General features: G+C 40.2%; 1 protein-coding gene across 2 annotated transcripts in view; it reads right to left on the reverse strand.

Moving 5' to 3' along the window:
* The window catches only part of gfra4a (GDNF family receptor alpha 4a), a 372,479-nt gene that overhangs the window by 74,116 nt on the left and 279,631 nt on the right, over window positions 1-18,732 (reverse strand). For both annotated transcript variants that reach the window (XM_039786361.1, XM_039786363.1), the window contains 2 exons: window positions 4,898-5,179; window positions 3,368-3,448 (listed from right to left, as the gene is read on the reverse strand). In XM_039786361.1, coding sequence (XP_039642295.1) covers window positions 3,368-3,448; window positions 4,898-5,179 — 363 coding nt within the window. The remainder of the gene's footprint in view (window positions 1-3,367; window positions 3,449-4,897; window positions 5,180-18,732) is intronic.

Here is an 18,732-nt window from a genome sequence, read left to right on the forward strand (position 1 = left end):
AACAAGGGCTGAAGTCATCGAATTTTGTTCAAAGTTCAAAGTTCAAATGATGTAGGAAGCAGAAAGTATGCTGAAGCAGTAGAACTTCAAAATGGAGTAGGTTTGAAGAGGATTTAAAGATTTCTCCTATTCACTTCCATTATAAAAGACTGCTGAAAAAAACTATATTATTATGACACGCCAGTGTTGGATGGTTTGTTAACACAGAAACATCTGAGAAGCTTTCATTGGAAACTGTGTGGGAAAAGACAAGCACTTTAAAAAAGCAGGTGATTTGATGGACCATCTGTCTATCACGTCCGCCATTCTTGTTTTGAATGAACAGTCGCGGCCGCCACACACACCTAAACCACCATGGACGCCGATTGGTTTGGTGAGCTGGTAGTTTAGACACAAACGCATTACTTGAAGCCTATTCAATATCAATGACATTTCATTTACGGGACTGTTCAGGTGCTGCCGGAGGTTCCGCTGGATGTCCCTCACCTTCCGCTTTCTTTGTGTTGTCATTCTAAACTCTGGTGGATTTCTGAGGACTGTGGTTAACTGCTCCTCAGATCTCTGCAGGGTAAATCCAGACAGCTAGCTAGACTATCTGTCCAATCTGAGTTTTCTGTTGCACGACTAAAACTACCCAAGACGACTGTGATTGGTTTAAAGAAATGGCAATAAACCAGAGCACATTTGTCTCCCATCTTCGGAATGTTGTGTGGACTAGCCAGACCTTCCTCCGCAGCGCTGCGGAACAATGCGAGACTACTTGAAGCCTGACAAGGTGGATTTTCGTGTGATATGCGATCCTGCGATGTTTTTTGTGTGATCTTGTGATGTTGTGAGAATCCAACTGTGGTGCAAGGTAAGAAATGTTCCCTCATTGCACAATAAAACTGTGCATGTACAACAACTAAAAGTACAGTGGATCAAAACTGAACAAAGAGGGGAGTCTGTAAACTGTGATAGGTGTTTGGATATTTGGGTTTAAATCTCCTTAGTTCTCTCTTCCAAATAAGTCTGGTTAAGCTAGGGGTTTAACATCTTCATTTTAGACATGTCACTGCATTCCCAGATCTCAATAATTACTTCAGTGAGTACAAAATTATCATAATCAGAAAAAATGATGGTCAAACGTAAGTAATTCAGATCCTAGTTGTAATAAACCAGAATCATTCTTTAACTTGCTGGTGAGCACATGCAGTTTTTAAAGTGCTGCGGGCAAATAACAGATTTCAGATGTGTGCCTTAAAGTTTAATGGACTCCATGTAAAGCTGTGTTAGTGTAAACTGTTTCATAACCTGAACACAACCTGAATTTACCTTTAGGGCTATTATGTAAACTGTCTCCTGAACTGGCCTAAAACCACTGTTAAATAATGTGCCTTTCTTGGCCCTGTGGTATAAAAAAAGCATGTGCTGTTTGCTAATGTCAACTTGCATTACTTCAGGTTTGAAGTCATGAAAGTTGTATTTGACAATGATCCCTCATTGCCATTAGGAGCTGCCAACATACAAAACTACCTTGTGCAACTTTAATATCACGAGGATACACGTGACCCCATGGTAAATAAGAAATCACTGCTTATCTAGTTTAAAAACAAAACAAAAAAACATTAAGTTTCTACTTATTCTTTCCTGAGCCACTCAGTATTATACTCTAAAATGACACCATATATGTTGCAGAAAAACACCCCACATGCAATTAATTGTCCAGTAGTAGAAAAATTAGTGGATTTATTTTGTGAAATATTCATATTTCCAATATAAAAGTATAATTACAATTTTAACCTTACCCTGCACTCATTATGCATAGGTGTCCTTATACAATATTAACATAGTGAAGGTGTCATTTTAAAAAAAACATTAAAAAAATTGATTTTTGTTTCTCATTTTTAGGTTTAGTTTTAGTGTCCGTCTGGCCAGGAGTTATCAAGGAGAGTTGGCAGAGAAAAAGAAAAAGAGAAAAAGGACTGAAGAACACAAATGAAAAAAGAAGTTGTATGACTAGGAAAGGAGAAAGAGCCTTGTTAACATCGTTGAGTATTTTCAACGCTGCAGAAACCTCTGTGGTTATAAAGGAATGAAAGCTGAGGGCTCTCGTCCTGATGGACAAGTGAGTAATAACGTTAGCTTTGTCCTTTCACGGTTTGCGGTTTTCAACAGGTCAGTTTAACCTCGTCCGTTTGCTATTGTTTGCGATGGCTGCTGATTGGCTTTAGAGCAGTAGTGTCTGTAGCTATTGAGGAGGAGAGGGGGGGGCCTTGACCAACTGCCACTTTGCTCGTTTGAAAGCCATGATGTCTCTCTCTCATGGGTGGGCCAAATTCTCTGGGCGGGCAAAGCAGAGAAAGGGGAGGTAACCTTGCTCCTTATGACCTCATAAGGAGAAGATTCCAGATCGTCCCATCTGAGCTTTCATTTTCTCAAAGGCAGAGCAGGATACCCAGGGCTCGGTTTACACCTATCACCATTTCTAGCCACTGGGGGACCATAGACAGGCTGGGGAAAGCCTTATTAATGTTTAAAAACCTCATAAAGTGAAATTTTCATGCCATGGGACCTTTAAAATGTTTAAATTAAGATGTGTCCTTCCTATGAGCTGTAATTATCCACTTGTTTAAACTTATGTTTGTGTGAATGTGGAACATTTATCATTATACTGTATGTCATATGCATGAATGCCTTCCATACTAATCACTTCATTTAAGTCATTATTTAAGTTTTGCAGATTCTCAACCTCAGCTTCACTCATCCAGTTTATAATTGCCGTCGGAGAAAACAGTTGACTTTATGTCCTCTCCTCATTTGTGTGCAGCCTCTCTTTCTTCCAACCCTCCAACAGGAAAATATTGTCTTGTTTGAGTAAACAAAACAGCTTAGTCTGTCTTCCATTTTCATTTTTTGGCTTCCTCCATCTCATTCTCCCTCTCACCATGACTTTCTTTCTTTGTGTTTCTTTCTGCTCTTCACACTCTCTGTCTCTGTCTCTCTCTCTCTCCCTCTGTCTCTCTGTCTCTCTCTCTCTCCTTATCAAAGTAAATAGGTAATTAATCTGTGCCTTGGGGGCTAACTGCAGCACATACCAGCCCTGCGGCCTGCCCAAAGGCTCAGAGGCAAGACAGAAGTGAAAGAAGTGTGGGTTGTTACTCATCAAACACTTTGTAAACCCACATGCATACACCTGTCTACTCAAAAACAACACAAAAATAACCTCTCCATTTACTCTTTCATTGACACATAACCTGGTTGGGACCTACTTAGTTTTTATTTTTTTTTTTTTTTTTTTGAAAAACAGATGCTTTTGATTGTCTTAATAACTTGTTTCAGGCAGAAGCAGAGAAACACTGGTAGCAGTGGCAGCCGGCACACTTACCTGCAGCGATGGAGGCCAGACGGACGTAGTCGGAGCCCCTCTCCTCTGGTTCATACGGGTAGTTATCCACCAGGCTGAGTCCTGCCAACACAGAGGAGAGAGCTTAGTTCTGTTGTCATGACAACCCAAAAATAACGCTGTTCTTTTCTTCTTCTTTTGAATGCAGAATTTGTCTTTTCATTGTCCCCCTGAAACACTGACACAAACACTCACTATATATCATAAAAGTTACATAAAACGTTACAAAGCATAGACAAAAAGAATTCATCCATGAAAGAATTCATCCATGGCCGGATTAACCTGTTAGGGGACCTTTGGGTAAAAATGTGCCCTGTCAAGTAGCAGAGCAGAGACCAGATGACCAACCAGTATTATGGAAATCAGCTTTAGCAAAGATTTTGGTACAATCGGGTCAATAGGAATTCGACATTCTATCACATCAGATATTATTGATATTGTTTTATTCCAAAACTCATGTTCACACTCCCAGACCATGTGCAGGAAAGTTCCAGTTTGTTCAGGTTGACAGAACGTGCAATAGGGAGTAGGAATGGCTTTAGTGGCCGGGCTTCTTAATGTTCTGAGGAGTCCAATATGTCCTATGGCATATATGTTGGAACAGTGGGAAATGTTGTCCCAAACTGTCTCCCAATTAATTACGTTCCCCTCAGGGCTCAGCTCTCGCTCCCATTTCGAATTCTCACAGAATCACAACTGAATTCATATCTTGCTACTCAGTCAGAATCTTATAAACCTGTCCCAGTCTCTAATAATCATATATGTGATGTTTTAGGCCCATTGGCAGACATCCATTTAGAATGTAGGCAATGGCACATAAAGAGCCTTTTTTCCATGTCCACTGAAGTTTCTCAGCTTGCACTCTAGTAACATTTGTGTGATCCAGGTAGCTTTGCATAAAAAAATGGTTGTCATTTGCAAGGCTACTTTTACTTTTATACTTTAAGTTAATTTACAAGCCTGTACTCTGTTACTTTTACTTGAGTAAATCAGTACTTCTACTTTTACCAGAATATTTTTTAAAGTATCTGTAAGTAAATCTGTACTTCTACCTGAGTACGGGAAGTGAGTATTTTTGCCATCTCTGTCCATGTCATGTATTTTTTACATTTGCACTTGACTTGCAGGATAGTCATAATGTTGTCAACCTTGTTATACTGTTGCACTTGTTTCAGTTGTTTTAAATCTAGAAATATATGCTGAATGCCTACATTTGAATGTAAATGTTGCATAGTGCAAAGCATTTGGAATAAGCACAAAAATGAGAAAAGTGTGGGTGTGTGTGTGTGGGTGGAACAAAAGGAATCAGAGCCTCAGTTTTAACTATTCTTTACACAATAATCACTGTTTTTATTTCAGCCTGGAATTAACTGTTGAGCTCTCTGGAGGTGGAAGCCTAATTCATGTGTAATGGGAGGCACACACTTGATAATCCTGAAAACACACTGTACCTGCTCGCCCACCTTTCGGGAGAAGAACCATCAGATTCTGTTTGTTAATGCCGGTTCTTACCGTGCAGCACTGACTGATGAAGACTCCAGTAGATACTCAGGCAGTTCTTCTCCTTCTTCATGCCTCGTTTACATTGGCAGCCGTGCAAAGGAGTGGACAGCAGCGCCGTCATGGCGTTCTCACACTGGTTCCGCGCCCCGGGCCCCAGCTTCACGCTGCCGTCCCCTGCCACACACTGCCGGAGGGTGCGCAGTCGTGGGCTGCAGGTGTCGTCGCTGGAGCAGGTGTCTCCGGCGCGCAGGCAGTCCCTCCCGCCTGAAGAGAGCGCCAGACGTGGGACTCCTGCAGGACAAGACAGAGAGAGGACAGGTTAGTGTCACGTTGTGAAATCTTAGAAGGAGACTGATCTACGGATCGGTTTTCTGTACACTTGTTCAGTGAAGCTTCAGTAGAACATAACATTTATTGAAGAAATCTTAATGGATAACTGACTTTAAATTGCGTTGTTGCTGGAATGTGCAATAAAGCTGCCATGCCTTGCCTACGTATCTTGAGTACAAGAAGCACAACTGCAAGAAAAATGGAATTATATATACATCAGCAGGACTGCATGAATGATTGAGAGAAAGTGAATTTGTCTCCAACAGTTTTTTAGTTTTTTAGTTTGTTACTGTTATTTACTGTAATATTGCAAATGAATGAATGAATGAATGAATGCCTTTATTGTCATTGCATTTACGTACAATGAGATTGTAGAGCCACTCTAGTAAGGTGCATCATTATAAAACATATAGTATCTATGTAAAACTCATCAAGGTACATCATTATAAAACATACAATATATATGTAAACATCATCAAGGTGCATCATTATAAAACATACAAGATATATGTGAAACTAATCTCACGACACACACACACACACACACACACACACACACACACACACACACACACACACACACACACACACACACACACACACACACACACACACACACACACACACACACACACACACACACACACACACACACCATTCGTACCATAACGTCTTTCCTACCAGCACATTCTAACCATAACACAAAAGCATAAGAACACAACTTGCTCACTCTTAAGTGCTTAATAAATATTCTAAAATGATAAAGCGCTGAGTAACTGTGCAAACCGCATCATTAAAAAAATGTTTTGCCAATAAAGATAATAAAGAAGTGGGCCTGTTTCCCTCAAAAAAAACAGTGATACAGTGATTTGAATTTGAAAGGTCAACTGAACCGATATGGGAAGAAATTAAAATCTATACTATTTATATAATATTAAGTTGTTTCTTTCCATTAAACAACTGGAAACATTACAATACATCTGTTCTTATTCAGCATGTGTCCCTCCCGTACCAGTACCACATATTGAGCAGTTGGTTGGGGCCATGTTTGTTGATTTTGTGAAATTCAAAATTTAAAATTAACTTAAGGCATACAACAGCACCCAGTACTTCCATTACGTTTTATAGCGTTGTGGGACAGATAAAAAAAGACGCAGCAGATATCATGACTTTTTTCCCCCTCCAATATGGGTCAAGCTCTAAAGAAAAACTCTAGATCCTACACTTCGCATCATGTAACTCTTTGAATCCTTTGTTAGACCTTGCCTGGTAAATGTTACCTTGCACGGCAGCTGGATTCTTGCGATATCACAAGATCACGCGAGAATTGCAGGATCACACGAAAATCAATCTCGTCAGTCTTCAAGTAATGCCTTTGTGTCTGAACTACTAGCTTACCCGACTAATCAGCATCCTGTGAGGAGTCACTGGCATCTACAGGCGTGGTTTAGGTGGGTGTGACGGCCACGACTGTTCGTTCATAACAACAATGGCGGATGGTTCCTGCAATCACCTGCCAGATTTTTTTTTTTTTTTTTGCCTACCCTTCTCCAAACTGTTTCCAATGACGGTTTCTCAGATCATTATGTGTTAACAACAGTGTTGGGAGTAATGCATTACAAAAGTAACACAATTACAGTAATTAATTCCCTTTTGCTGTAACGCAGTAATATAACGCATTACTAATTAAATTTGGTAATATTACACCCGTTACAATCTCACCGCGAAACAGTGTTAATGTCCTGTTGCTGTATTCGATGGTTGAGATGACTGCAGAGACAGATACATTTGCAAGGTGGACATTATTTTCAGGAGTTATTACGCTGCGTGGTGCTGTCCCGTCTCTGTTCCCGCGATCACAGCCAGGACCAGAGACGGTACGGACAACATCTGTGTCCCAACAGGTGACGGTACATCAGCGCGGACAGCAGTGTGTCCGAGCTGCTGACAGATAGAAACATGTCGGGAATTAATGTTTAGGCTTGCTACACGTAATATACCATTGCATTTTATCAGCCGTGGAAAGTAACTAACTTTTAATTGAGTATTTTCATTTTCTCCTACTTGCCCATTGTACGTTTTACTTCTCTATTTTAATAGCTTTAGTTACTTTGCATATTCATATTAATTATACAAAATATTATGAATAATCTATGATGAAAATTCACAAGCTACCTGCCAAGTCAAACTTCCGCTATTATTTTGGTAAAAGTAACTCAAAAGTAATGCAAAAGTAGTGTAAAGCATTACAATTCACAGACAGTATTATTGTAATATAACTAATTACTATATAATGACAGTAACTAGTAATCTATAATGTATTACATTTTGGAAGTAACTTGCCCAACACTGGTTAGCGTTTGCAAGTAGACTGACTTTGATGTGTGAAATCAGTGGATTGCTCTTTAAGCAAATCAAAACAAATTGGTGAATGATGTAAGCTTGTATGGCCCACTGAATCACTAGTAAAACAATGTAAATTCTGTTGAATTTAATAATTGGGTTACATTTTGACATCCCTCGTCAGAAGCGATCAAACTTGTTCAACGATCCATCTCACTACTTTATTCCAGCATTTCAAAGTTACATTCATAAAACCCGCTATATTATTCATGAATTCATACAGTTGTCACATAGAATAAATCTGACACCGCTGACTGGATGGTGAGGATACTTGGGGGGGGGGGCGAATCATGCATCTCTCCAATACATCCTGACATGTTCAAAATTAAACTGAAGTGTTTCAGCTCCAGTCACAATGAAGTGTCATATTTGTTACAGATTGGCCCAGAGACGGGCTGCATCATTTGTGTGGCTGCATCATTTGTGTGTGTGTGTGTGGGGGGGGTTGGGGGGGGGGGGCACTTGTTTACTGTTGTCTTGTTTCATGTGGCACTAATAACATGCAAGCTTTATTCTCCTGAGGACAGTAAATACTTGCTCTGTCTAACAGCTCTTAGACTCCCTCTAAAAAGTGATGCAGTGTTGTTTAATCCAGACATGTGTCTGGTTTGGGATAATACACATACACATTATGAACTAAAATACACTATTATAAGAGTAAACAACAGACACAAAATCTGAGAGATGACTGAGTCCAATATTGCATTGTTCCTAGTCTGGATCAACCAAAGTACATTTCCAGGATAAAGCCTGACAAAGTCCCACACCTTCCACTCTGCGTTGCCACATTTGGATCGTGCAACAAGGCAGGCCTGCTTGGTTCTTTCGGAGAATGGTTCTAAAGATTTACACAGAATGTTTACAGCATTTGCTCTCTAACTAGGACGTTTTGGGACCAATTGGTGGGATTGCTGTGGACGAAGTAACGTTACACAGAGCGATACACTAGTAAGAGCAAATGTCATTTAACCATGTATCCAGCTTATTTAAATAGTCATGTTACTGTATTGTGTGAACAGTTCATTTAATTTAATATTGTACGTGGCGTTTTCTTTTATTGAGGTACAAATGTTCCACCAAAACAAGTTCCTTTATGAGACTGTTTTGCAGAGCCACCGTCGCTGCGTCTGAAGCTTAGCGCCGCCCAAGACAATTGTGATTGGTTTAAAGAATTGCAAACAACCCAGAGGTTTCTTTTCTCCTATCCCAGAATGTACGTGTGGTAAAGCTAGCCAATGCGAGACTACATAGTTTCAAACAACAAATTAATGGGACTAAGATTTGAGAGTCATGCTAGCAGCTCCATGAGACTGTACTTAGTTGATGGCACTATATTAAATGTTAAGGGATCACCAAAGTTATTATAATTTCTCTTAAAGGGGACATGAATGTCTGCACTAAATGTCATGTGTTCAACCATCCAATGGTTGTTGAGACATTTCACTCAAAACCCCAAATGTCAAACTGCTGGTGGCACTAGAGGAAAGGTCAGGGGATCACAAAAGTCATTAGGATTCATTGTTTGGGCGCAATGGATATCATGTATCAAATTACATGGCAATCCATCCAAAAAGTGATGAGATATTTAAATCTGGACCAAAGCGGTAGATCAACCGACTGACTGACTGACTGACTGACATCTCTAGAGCTAGCTTTTTTTTTTTTGGCTTGAATCATTTTATCATAAAAAATATTCAATATACATATAATACTTAGTATATGTACAAAGGCAAACAAAACAACATTACTCAAACAACTCAAATTATTGCCAACAAAAGAAGTCTTAAAACTAATAACACATAAAATGTATTAAAATGTAAACTGGCTAACTACAAACTCTTACTGTGCAGCCAAACTTTGTACAAACACACTGAACTTTATTTTCAACTCCAGCGAAATCCCAAAAGTTTCCAAACACCAAATATGTCAGGCTGGAATAACGATGAAATGTGTATAAAATGATAAGATATACAGAATATTTCCATTTGAGGGAAAGGTGTAGCCATAAAATATGGAGTCTTGGGTATGAATATGTCACCCAGTGTAAACACATAGCTTCGATAAAAGAGCTGGAACAAGCAGAGAAGGATATATATATATATATATATATATATATATATATATATATATATATATATATATATATAAAATACTGTGAGACAGGCTGGAATAAGAGGATTTCTCCAACTTTAAAGCTCCTTAAGGGAAAAAAAACCGGAATGCTAAGGGGTTAATATCTAGACCAGTGCAGCTCTCTTAGTATTTTTTAGAAAGAATTTAAAACAATCTGAAATGATAGTGACTAGTTTTAAACAAGTGAGCAGAATTGGTTATTCACTGCCTCCGATTACCAGAGATCATGTCCAAAAGCATTTCTGTGTCACCGGCGACTTCTGTGCAGCGAGTCGGTTCAGTAATTAAATCATCAAATCGCATTCCATCACGGCTCAATCAAGTGATAAGGAGCAAAAGAGAGGTTTCCCAATGAAGGCAGGCGCTTGTTCATTTTCCACTGGCAGACTAATCCTGCGTCTTTGTTTGGCTCAAACTGTAACTCAGAGGAAGTCTCCCTGGGTTATATGACTCTCGAGATGATCAGATAAAAGGGTACAACATATCTGAATCCAGTCTACATCCTGAGCTGAAGCCTGCTGTACTTGAAGAAAAAAAAGGGGTTAACTGCCATGTGCCCAGCAGGATAGGCTACTTCTTTCTTTCGGAGTCAGCTAATCTGAAGGCAAGCTGTCAATAAAAGCCTAGACAGACAGTGAGGCAAGAAGCGTGTTGATGGGTTAGGGGATGTTAGTGGATGCTATTGAGAGAAAGCCTCTGCCACTCAAATGAAGAGCTCATCTCTGCTGAGGTCTTGACAGGCGGCACTTGTGCCAACAGAAACATCCCCTTCAACAAAGTCATTTATTTCAGAGTCTTAAAATCTGATTTATTGAACAGAAAGCAAAGGGGGGGGAAGAAAAACCGCAGGGTGTGATAATACAGACCTTGAAAAAAAAGCGAAGGAATCAGCCTTATGTCGAGATGCTTCACTCGCTCCGAGAAAACTCTTAATGTCGATTTGCATTGGAAGTACAGGGTATTATCTCACTCTGTGGAAGTTTTCTTCACTCAGTTTAAGAGAAACAATACTTAAAACATGTTTTCAACATTTTTTTTGCTTATCTTACGCAAGTATGTGGAACTGCAGGTGGGAGCAGTCAGATATGTGGGTGGTGTGTGTGGGTGTTCTGATATGGAAGGTGGAGCACAGAAGAACCTTGAAGCCAGGTTTGGCTTCCCTCGGCTTCAAGGCAAGAGAAGAACCCTGGTAAGCAGCCGCAGTGCAAGTCTTATTAAATTGCAACTAATCCAGCGGGGAGAGAGGTTTGATATTTGTCTGAGAAATTAAGCAGCACTTCAGATCGCAAGAGATAACTGTTTGCCTGGAAACAGAGCCGCGGCACGCCGGCAGTTCAAAGACAGACAGTCAAAACCAATTAGGAGAAATCAGTTGCCTTGTCATTCAGATTCGTTCCATCCTATATGCCTTCATGTTTATCCCACTGAGGTAAATTATCTGTTTGAGCTCTCTCTCTATCTGCACTGTTTTGTTTCTACTCCTCTTTGTTTCTCTCGGATTTCCTCTCTGCTTGCGTCATCCTTTCCATTTATCCTTCTGTTCTCCCCCTCCTTTCCTCTTTTTTTCTCTCTCTCTCTCGTCCCTCACTCGCACGCAAACACACCTGGTATGGTTCAAGGAGCAGATTCTAAAATTAAAGAAATACTGTCAAGGAAACCCCAAAGCAAAACTGATTTCATTTTTACTTCCTCCGATCTCGGGCAGCACGAGCTTTACTCTAAACACAGCAAAGATGTTTTTCGACAGACAAAGCGTGGGACTGTCCAAATTAGCAGTAACTCAAAAAATATCCTCTTTTTGTTTACAGAGTTGTGGGACATGAATTGAATGAAGCCCCGAAGCCCCGAAGCCAGGGAAGCATATAACCATGTTGATATACAGCTGCAACATATTTCGTAGACAACAATGGGTGAGATTAACAAGAATACCTTACAATCAAAACGGTCGCCTGCTCACTTCTCTACTCAAAAGGAAACAGGCGCATGGTGGGAGATGGTGGTAGAACTCATTGGGTGGCTCCTCACGTCTCTCTGCCTCCCACCTAAAGCCCAGGCTCCTCTACAGCCAGCAGGCATCAGTCAGTGCCATCAGCCGCTAGCTAGCAGCCAACGGGAGAAAGCTTCCTTTAACACCTATAAGAGCTGCTCCACAGAAAGCACTGCACTCTCGTTACGTCACATAAAGGAAGCTCAATAAGATTTCATTCTCGATTCATCGCTGTGAAGTGTTCATAAAATGAATCATGATGATAAAACTAGGAGGAGAGCAGAGACATTGATGTCAATGGTACTGCAGTACAGTAAGCATGACTTTTTGGGGAGTAAATATCACAGAAAACAAAAACAACTTCACTCCTTATTTGTCTTTAAAGTTGCTTTCCCTTAAGTGTGGGATGTATTATAATTCCATTTTTGGCTTATAAAATATCTACTTAATTTCTATAAATTGTTCTTGATTTCAGTTCATTATTTGTAGATGTATATTCCTTAATAACTGCTGCAATGTATTGCCGAAACGATTGTCCTCAGTGGCCACTTTATTAGGCACACCTGTAAACTCTTATGCAACCCAATTCAACTGCCCAGCTATTAATTCTACTTTAACAAACAATGTTCAGTTTGATTGGTACTGACAGAGAGATTTGATCTATCTTGTAAAATAATTTATTAAGCAACTTGCCAAATATTTGGTGATTCCAAATTCTTTGTAAATTGAATATCTTTGGGTTTTGGGCTGTTTGTTGGACAAACAAGCACTTTGAACCAGTGACAGCACCAGAGATTTGTGTAATTCATGTATTTATTCATTTTTCAAATTACAAATTCTATTATTCATGCATTAAACATGATAAATAAACCACAGAAATGTCTTGGGGTGCTATAGCTATCCTAGGGGTAGATACAGCACCCACATGCCCCTCCCTGGCGCCGCCTACACTTTAAACACACCATCTCGGGGTCTCAAAAGTTGTGACCAGTATTTTTTGGCTATTTTACAGACTAAATGCATGACCATGTCCCCTAGAAATGACATTAACTGTATTGTTTAGCATAGGGTTTTTCAACAGCTAAGGGGTCCTTGGCCTAAAAAACATTGAAGACCCCTGGCTTAGCATAAGACTTTGACTCCAAAAACCAGGGTTAGCATCCTGAGTGTGAAAAGGTTTAGGCTTCTAAAATCTTTGATTAAGTTTAGGAAAAGATCATGGTTTTGGTAAATGCAACCAAGACCACAATCCTTCCTAACCTTAACAAAATATCAGCAAGTGCTGTGATTTGCCTTAACATGACCATAACATTAATCACGCTTTAGTTGCTACAAGCATTTATTGTATTGTGATGAAAGCATGTATTATAAACATGTTAGGGGAAAACAGAAGAATTTAGCATATGTATGTTCAGTCTCAACGGTTTGCAACTTTAAGTAAAAGAAGTATCAATAGATTGATTGATACTGAAAGTAATCACTTGATTGAGACATTGTATATGCTATCATGTTATATAAATAAACTTGACTTGAAATGCTTTTCTTTTTCTCCAATGCAGTGGTACAAATTACTTTAGAAAAATAAATTTGTTTTCTCAGTTTGAGTGGATGCTCTGATTTGTTGACTCGATCCCGCATGAGAACCATCTTTCTCCTCTCCATCAGTCCCTGTATGGCTGAGCGACTTGTTATGGACAGTATGATGAATCCTGTTAGAGATAAAAACAGGCTCTTGGATTGTTTGGCAAATCTTTGACGGGACTACCAAGGGACCATGCTTTTGTCACAGTATACTGTTGTTCCCTATTAGCTAACTGTGCCTCCCCAAACACTTTTAACCAAGATGCCTCACTGTTTCTCCTGGGGTTTCTTCTGCTATGTTATCTCTGTTTTCACAGCTACTAATAATGCCCTCTCTCATCCCCAGCAGTGTTGCCAAAACAAAAAAATATTATTCCTATAAATGCTCGCACACAAACACACGTCAAAGTGAAAGAACAAGCATGCTCGTGTACATTAAATCCACTCATAAACAGTCACATAACGATGAAAAAACTATTTAGACACGTTACCATGAATATAGTTTGCAGCAAGACTTCATCAGACTATAATTGGTCCTCAGAATACACTGCGATAGGGTAATTTCCGTCTCTATCATTGATTCAGCAAAACATGATGAAATTTAGAGGAGAACCAAGAGACCACTCTGGCCGTGATGCAGGATACTAATTTCCTTCCCGGATTCTTCAGTGACTAATCCATCTTGAAGAAAGTCAATATCATTCTGCAGCTGTTCCAGAAAAACCACGCAACTGCTATTTTCTTTGTCTTCTCAGAATGGTGTGTGTGTGTGTGTGTGTGTGTGTGTGTGTGTGTGTGTGTGTGTGTGTGTGTGTGTGTGTGTGTGCGCGTGCGTGTATATCTCCAGACCTGGAAACTTGATTGAAAAAAAATCAAAAATCCTTTTTTGAAGTAGAGATCATACTTTTTTGCAGACATATTTATGTTGTGCAAGATAATAATAAATTGATTTTAGAATTAGACACAGTGGAGTGAATGGTGTGATGGGTGAATGAAATGATTAACCACCCACTGAAGATAGATCAGCATTTGAAAAGAAATAAAAGGACAAGACTTCAATCAGTAGCTCGAAAATAAATCTAAATTGGATATTACAGTATGATAATAAAGCAACTCTTTATGCAAATATAAATTAGAGGTACTGCATGAGATTATAATAATGTTGAACAGAAGTAGAAATGCCTTCAGAGGAAGCCAGTAAGTGGATGTTGAGTTGAGGTTTTGTCAACTACTTTTATCTCCACCATGTTTATGTCATGGCTGTAGTTAATTTGCAGATTTAAATTCTACATTCAAATTTAAGATAATTACAGATGTTGTCCAGTAAAAGTGTAGAACATTTTAAACTTAGGAGAAACGTTTACAGAACAAATAATGAAACTACAAGGACATATGGAGAGTGCAGACTTCCGCCAAGGCATGCCCTATCTCACCATGTTATTGGAATTTTCCCAGTCTTGAATTCATTTTTCTAGCTATTACAACACTCCATGAATGCAGCACTAATGCCCAATGTTAACGAAAGTGAAAACTAATTTGGGTATCCACCCTGTGATTCAAATGGGCTCTTCCTAGGTCCATGCCACACCCTTCCACCAACTTTCATAAAAATCGTAATCGTAGTTTTTCTGTAATCCTGCTCAAAAACATGACCTTTTTGACCGTTTCTTTTTTCACTAATCTGAGAGCAAACAATCCCCAAAAAGGAAATATAACTCAGCAGAACTAGGATGTACTCTGCTATCAGAAATCATGTCTCCTCTCTGGTCGACTGGTGTAGCAATACCAATCCGGAACTGAACATCACCAAAACTAAAGAACTTGTGGTGGACTTCCGAAAAAAACAGGGAAAGCTACTGCTACTACCGCGAGTCATCAACAACCAAATTTCTCAGGACTACAGTACAATCTCCTCCTCCCTGAAATGGGAAGACAACTTCACCATCATCCTAGTCTATATCAACAACGTTTCATTTATGGGATTGTTCCGGTGCCGCCGGAGGTTTCGCTAGATGTCCCTCACCTTCCGCTTTCTTTGTGTTGGCATTCTAAACTCTGGTCGATTTGGGAAACATCCTCCGAGCTAGAACCGACAATCAAATTATATTTATCTTTTTGAGTAAAATTCTAATCGCACACTCGACAGCCATTTTAATTCCAGAGTTCGCCTCCCTATGTGCACATGTTCCACCAAAACAAGTTCCTTCCCAAGGCTATTTTGCAGAGGCATCATACCTGCGTCCGGCGCTTAACACCGCCCAAAATGTGATTGGCTTAAAGTAATGGCAATAAACCAAAGCACGTTTTCTCCCATCCAGGAATGTTGTGTGGACTAGCCAGACCCTCCTCCACAGCGTTGTGGAGATAAAGGTCTGGCAATGTGAGACTACCATCATCCAGATGAAAGCTCGCCAAAGACTATTATTTTTAAGACAGCTTAGGAAATTTGGAGTGTCAAAGGTTGCAAAGTTACAGCTCTACAGAGTGGTAATAGAAAGTGTGCTCACCTTCTGTATGGTATGGTAATTCTACAGCCCACGAGAGAACACTGATGGACATGGAGTCGTGTGGAGCAGCTTCAAAATTAATTGGCTGTGTACTCCTGTTTTCTCATTTTTGAACTTTGAACTAAACCACATCTGCAAACCCTCTAATCAGTCGTCTCCCTTTGGGTAAAAGACTACGCTTTAATACGACTAATACATCTCGCTTCCACAATAGCCCTTATCCAGAAGCAATCTGCATCCTAAATGCTTCACTGGTTGTATAAATAAGCACATGCACTGCAACTTATCACTTTAAGTGCATGAGCCACACGGTTGCACCATTGTATTTATTCTATTGTTATTTTTAGACCCCTCCTCTCCTGGCTTTGAGGCTACCTAACAGCTTGTGAAAATAAAAAAAATATGAGGAGCGATACGATGCAAGATTAAACTGGATGTGATAAGCTGCCAAACAGAAGAAGAAAGAGAAGAAAATGGTCAGTGGTTACGTTATTTTACTGCTACCTCCCACAATTTAATTTTGGAGGGCCACCACAACTGAGGGTGACTATAAAAAGAGGTGAAGAGATTCTGGTCCAACAAGGAATCCACTTCAAGCAGACCGAGGTCCTTGGGGACTATCAAAGAACATCTCTTCCTTTTTTCTAAACCGTCATTCAAAGTGTGGGTCACATATTTTTCTTTCATTCTGTATAAGAGAATCCTTAGGCTACTCAAACTTTCAAACAGGTCATCCACTGAAGAGAAAGAGCTCGGAGTCTGGTGAACATCACCCCTTCCTTCCCCATGTCCGCCATGATGAACAGCTTATTACAATAGGGTGGTGGTTTAGTCTCTTAAACTGTAAGAAGAACAAATTGGAGAACCATTTTGTTCCTAATTCCTTGGGGATTTTAAATTAACATTGGGCTTCATGTTCAAGTTCAATTTTATTTATACAGCACTTAGCATTTAAAAGCAACCATAATTCACCAAAGTGCTTAACAAGCTAAAAAAAATGGATAACATACACAAACACATAAACAAATACAAAATAACCAACAAGAGAAAAAGGTCAAGGAGTCAAATGTCCACAAATAGAAGTGCGTCTTCAGCGAAAACTTGAACTTAAACATCAAGGAGCGAACACTGAGGACGACCTCAGTGCTTTGGCAGGAATGTGGACATGTAAAAGCTCTGATAAATGAAATGGCAAGGTGACAGAAGCTGTACAAAGATGAAACAGTCTTTGAGTCTGGAAGAACATAATGCTTGTTACTATGAAGATGGAGGGTATTTGATGCCTTTCTGTGTGATGTTTTAATGTGATGTATGTTGTTCTGTTGCTGGTCACAAAATGAATTTCCATAAAAATGGACAATAGTTAGACTAAGGGTGTCTGTGACAGGGCTTTGAGTTAAATGCTAATGACAAGCATGATCCCAGTAATAGTGTTACCATGCTGGTGGTTAACAGGTATAATGATTACCGCATTCACCATCTAAGTTTAGTACATCAGCTGTGAACATGAATCACGGCTGAGTCTTACAGGGATGTCACTAATTTTTCAGGTATTTGGTGATCATTAACCAAAGTATCTGACACATTTTAAAGTTAGAGGAAAGGCCAGAGGATCACCAAAATGATTAGGTTCATCCTCTGTGCACCATGGATACCTGTATACGATACGTTACAACTTTACTAGTTTATCAGTTTACTCTGAAATTCATTTTGTGTTCCCAAGCAACAACAATTACACATATCGGGCCCTATCTTGCACTCAGCGCAATTGCCTTTGTACACCGACGCATGTATCATTCCTATTTTGCACCCGACGCACAGCGGACTTTTCCCTCCACAGACGCACGTCGGTAAATTAGGGATTGTATTTGCGCTCCCGGGGGCGGTTCAGCGAAAAGAGGAGGCGTGTTCAGGCGCAAGCGTTACGTAGTCCTATTTTGCAGTTTCAGAAAACAATTCCGCCACTGACCAGGAAAAACCTGGTCTAAAGTCAGTGGCGCTAGTCTAAAGTCAGTAGCGCGTTATTCAGATGCTATTTTAGGGGCGCATGCTTGGCCTAAATGTAGCGTGTGCACAACGCGCATACACTTCTCTCATCTACAGCAGTTCCCATTTTTGAAAACCATACATAATTACAAAGAAAAATATTACTGAAAATGCGCTTCAGGTGTTTGGATAGGTCAGGAGGCACTTTACAGTACAGTCCTCAAAAAGTCGTAGCATTCTTTGTGGCTTGTTGTGTTTTACACAACATTTCCATGAATCATGGATGTGTTGATGACATAAATGAGGAAATATTAGAGGACTTAAGGAGACGTGATGTTGAACTACGGTGGGATTGGACACTCCGGCGGAATCTGGTGAATCTGGAGTAATGCGCGATGCGCTCCTGATGGAGCGGGTGGACGGAGATAGAGTGGGGGGAGGAGGAAGGGGCACAACAGGTGCAGGTGGTGCTTTGGAGGCCCACGCTCCATGGCTGCAGCAATCCTCTCCAGACTTGATTAGATGCGCCCGAGAGGCCGCAGCAACATCGTCACCCGGCTAAGACGGGCATTTGTTACTTTGCCGCATCCCGGACAGCTCCCGCTGGCGTGCGCCAGGCAAATCCGCCGTCATAATAGCAATCCGCCACGGAACAATACGCCTGCTCTTAAAGGGAATGTGAGATGACGCTCTGATTGGTTATTTTCACGTTACGCCCAAACCACACCTAGCTACTTCAGACCAACCCATTTAAGATTTGCGTCGGGCGCAAGAGTCATTTATCCCGCCGGTATAATACCAACAGCGCCAGAGATCCGCCCACAAAGCTACTTGCGTTTGGCATTTCACACTTGCGTTTCAGATCGTTAAAATAGGGCCCATAGTACAAAAGATGAAAACACATCAGCAGCCATGAC

The sequence above is a fragment of the Perca fluviatilis genome, chromosome 20, assembly GCF_010015445.1.
Source record: "Perca fluviatilis chromosome 20, GENO_Pfluv_1.0, whole genome shotgun sequence".
Lineage (NCBI taxonomy): Eukaryota > Metazoa > Chordata > Actinopteri > Perciformes > Percidae > Perca > Perca fluviatilis.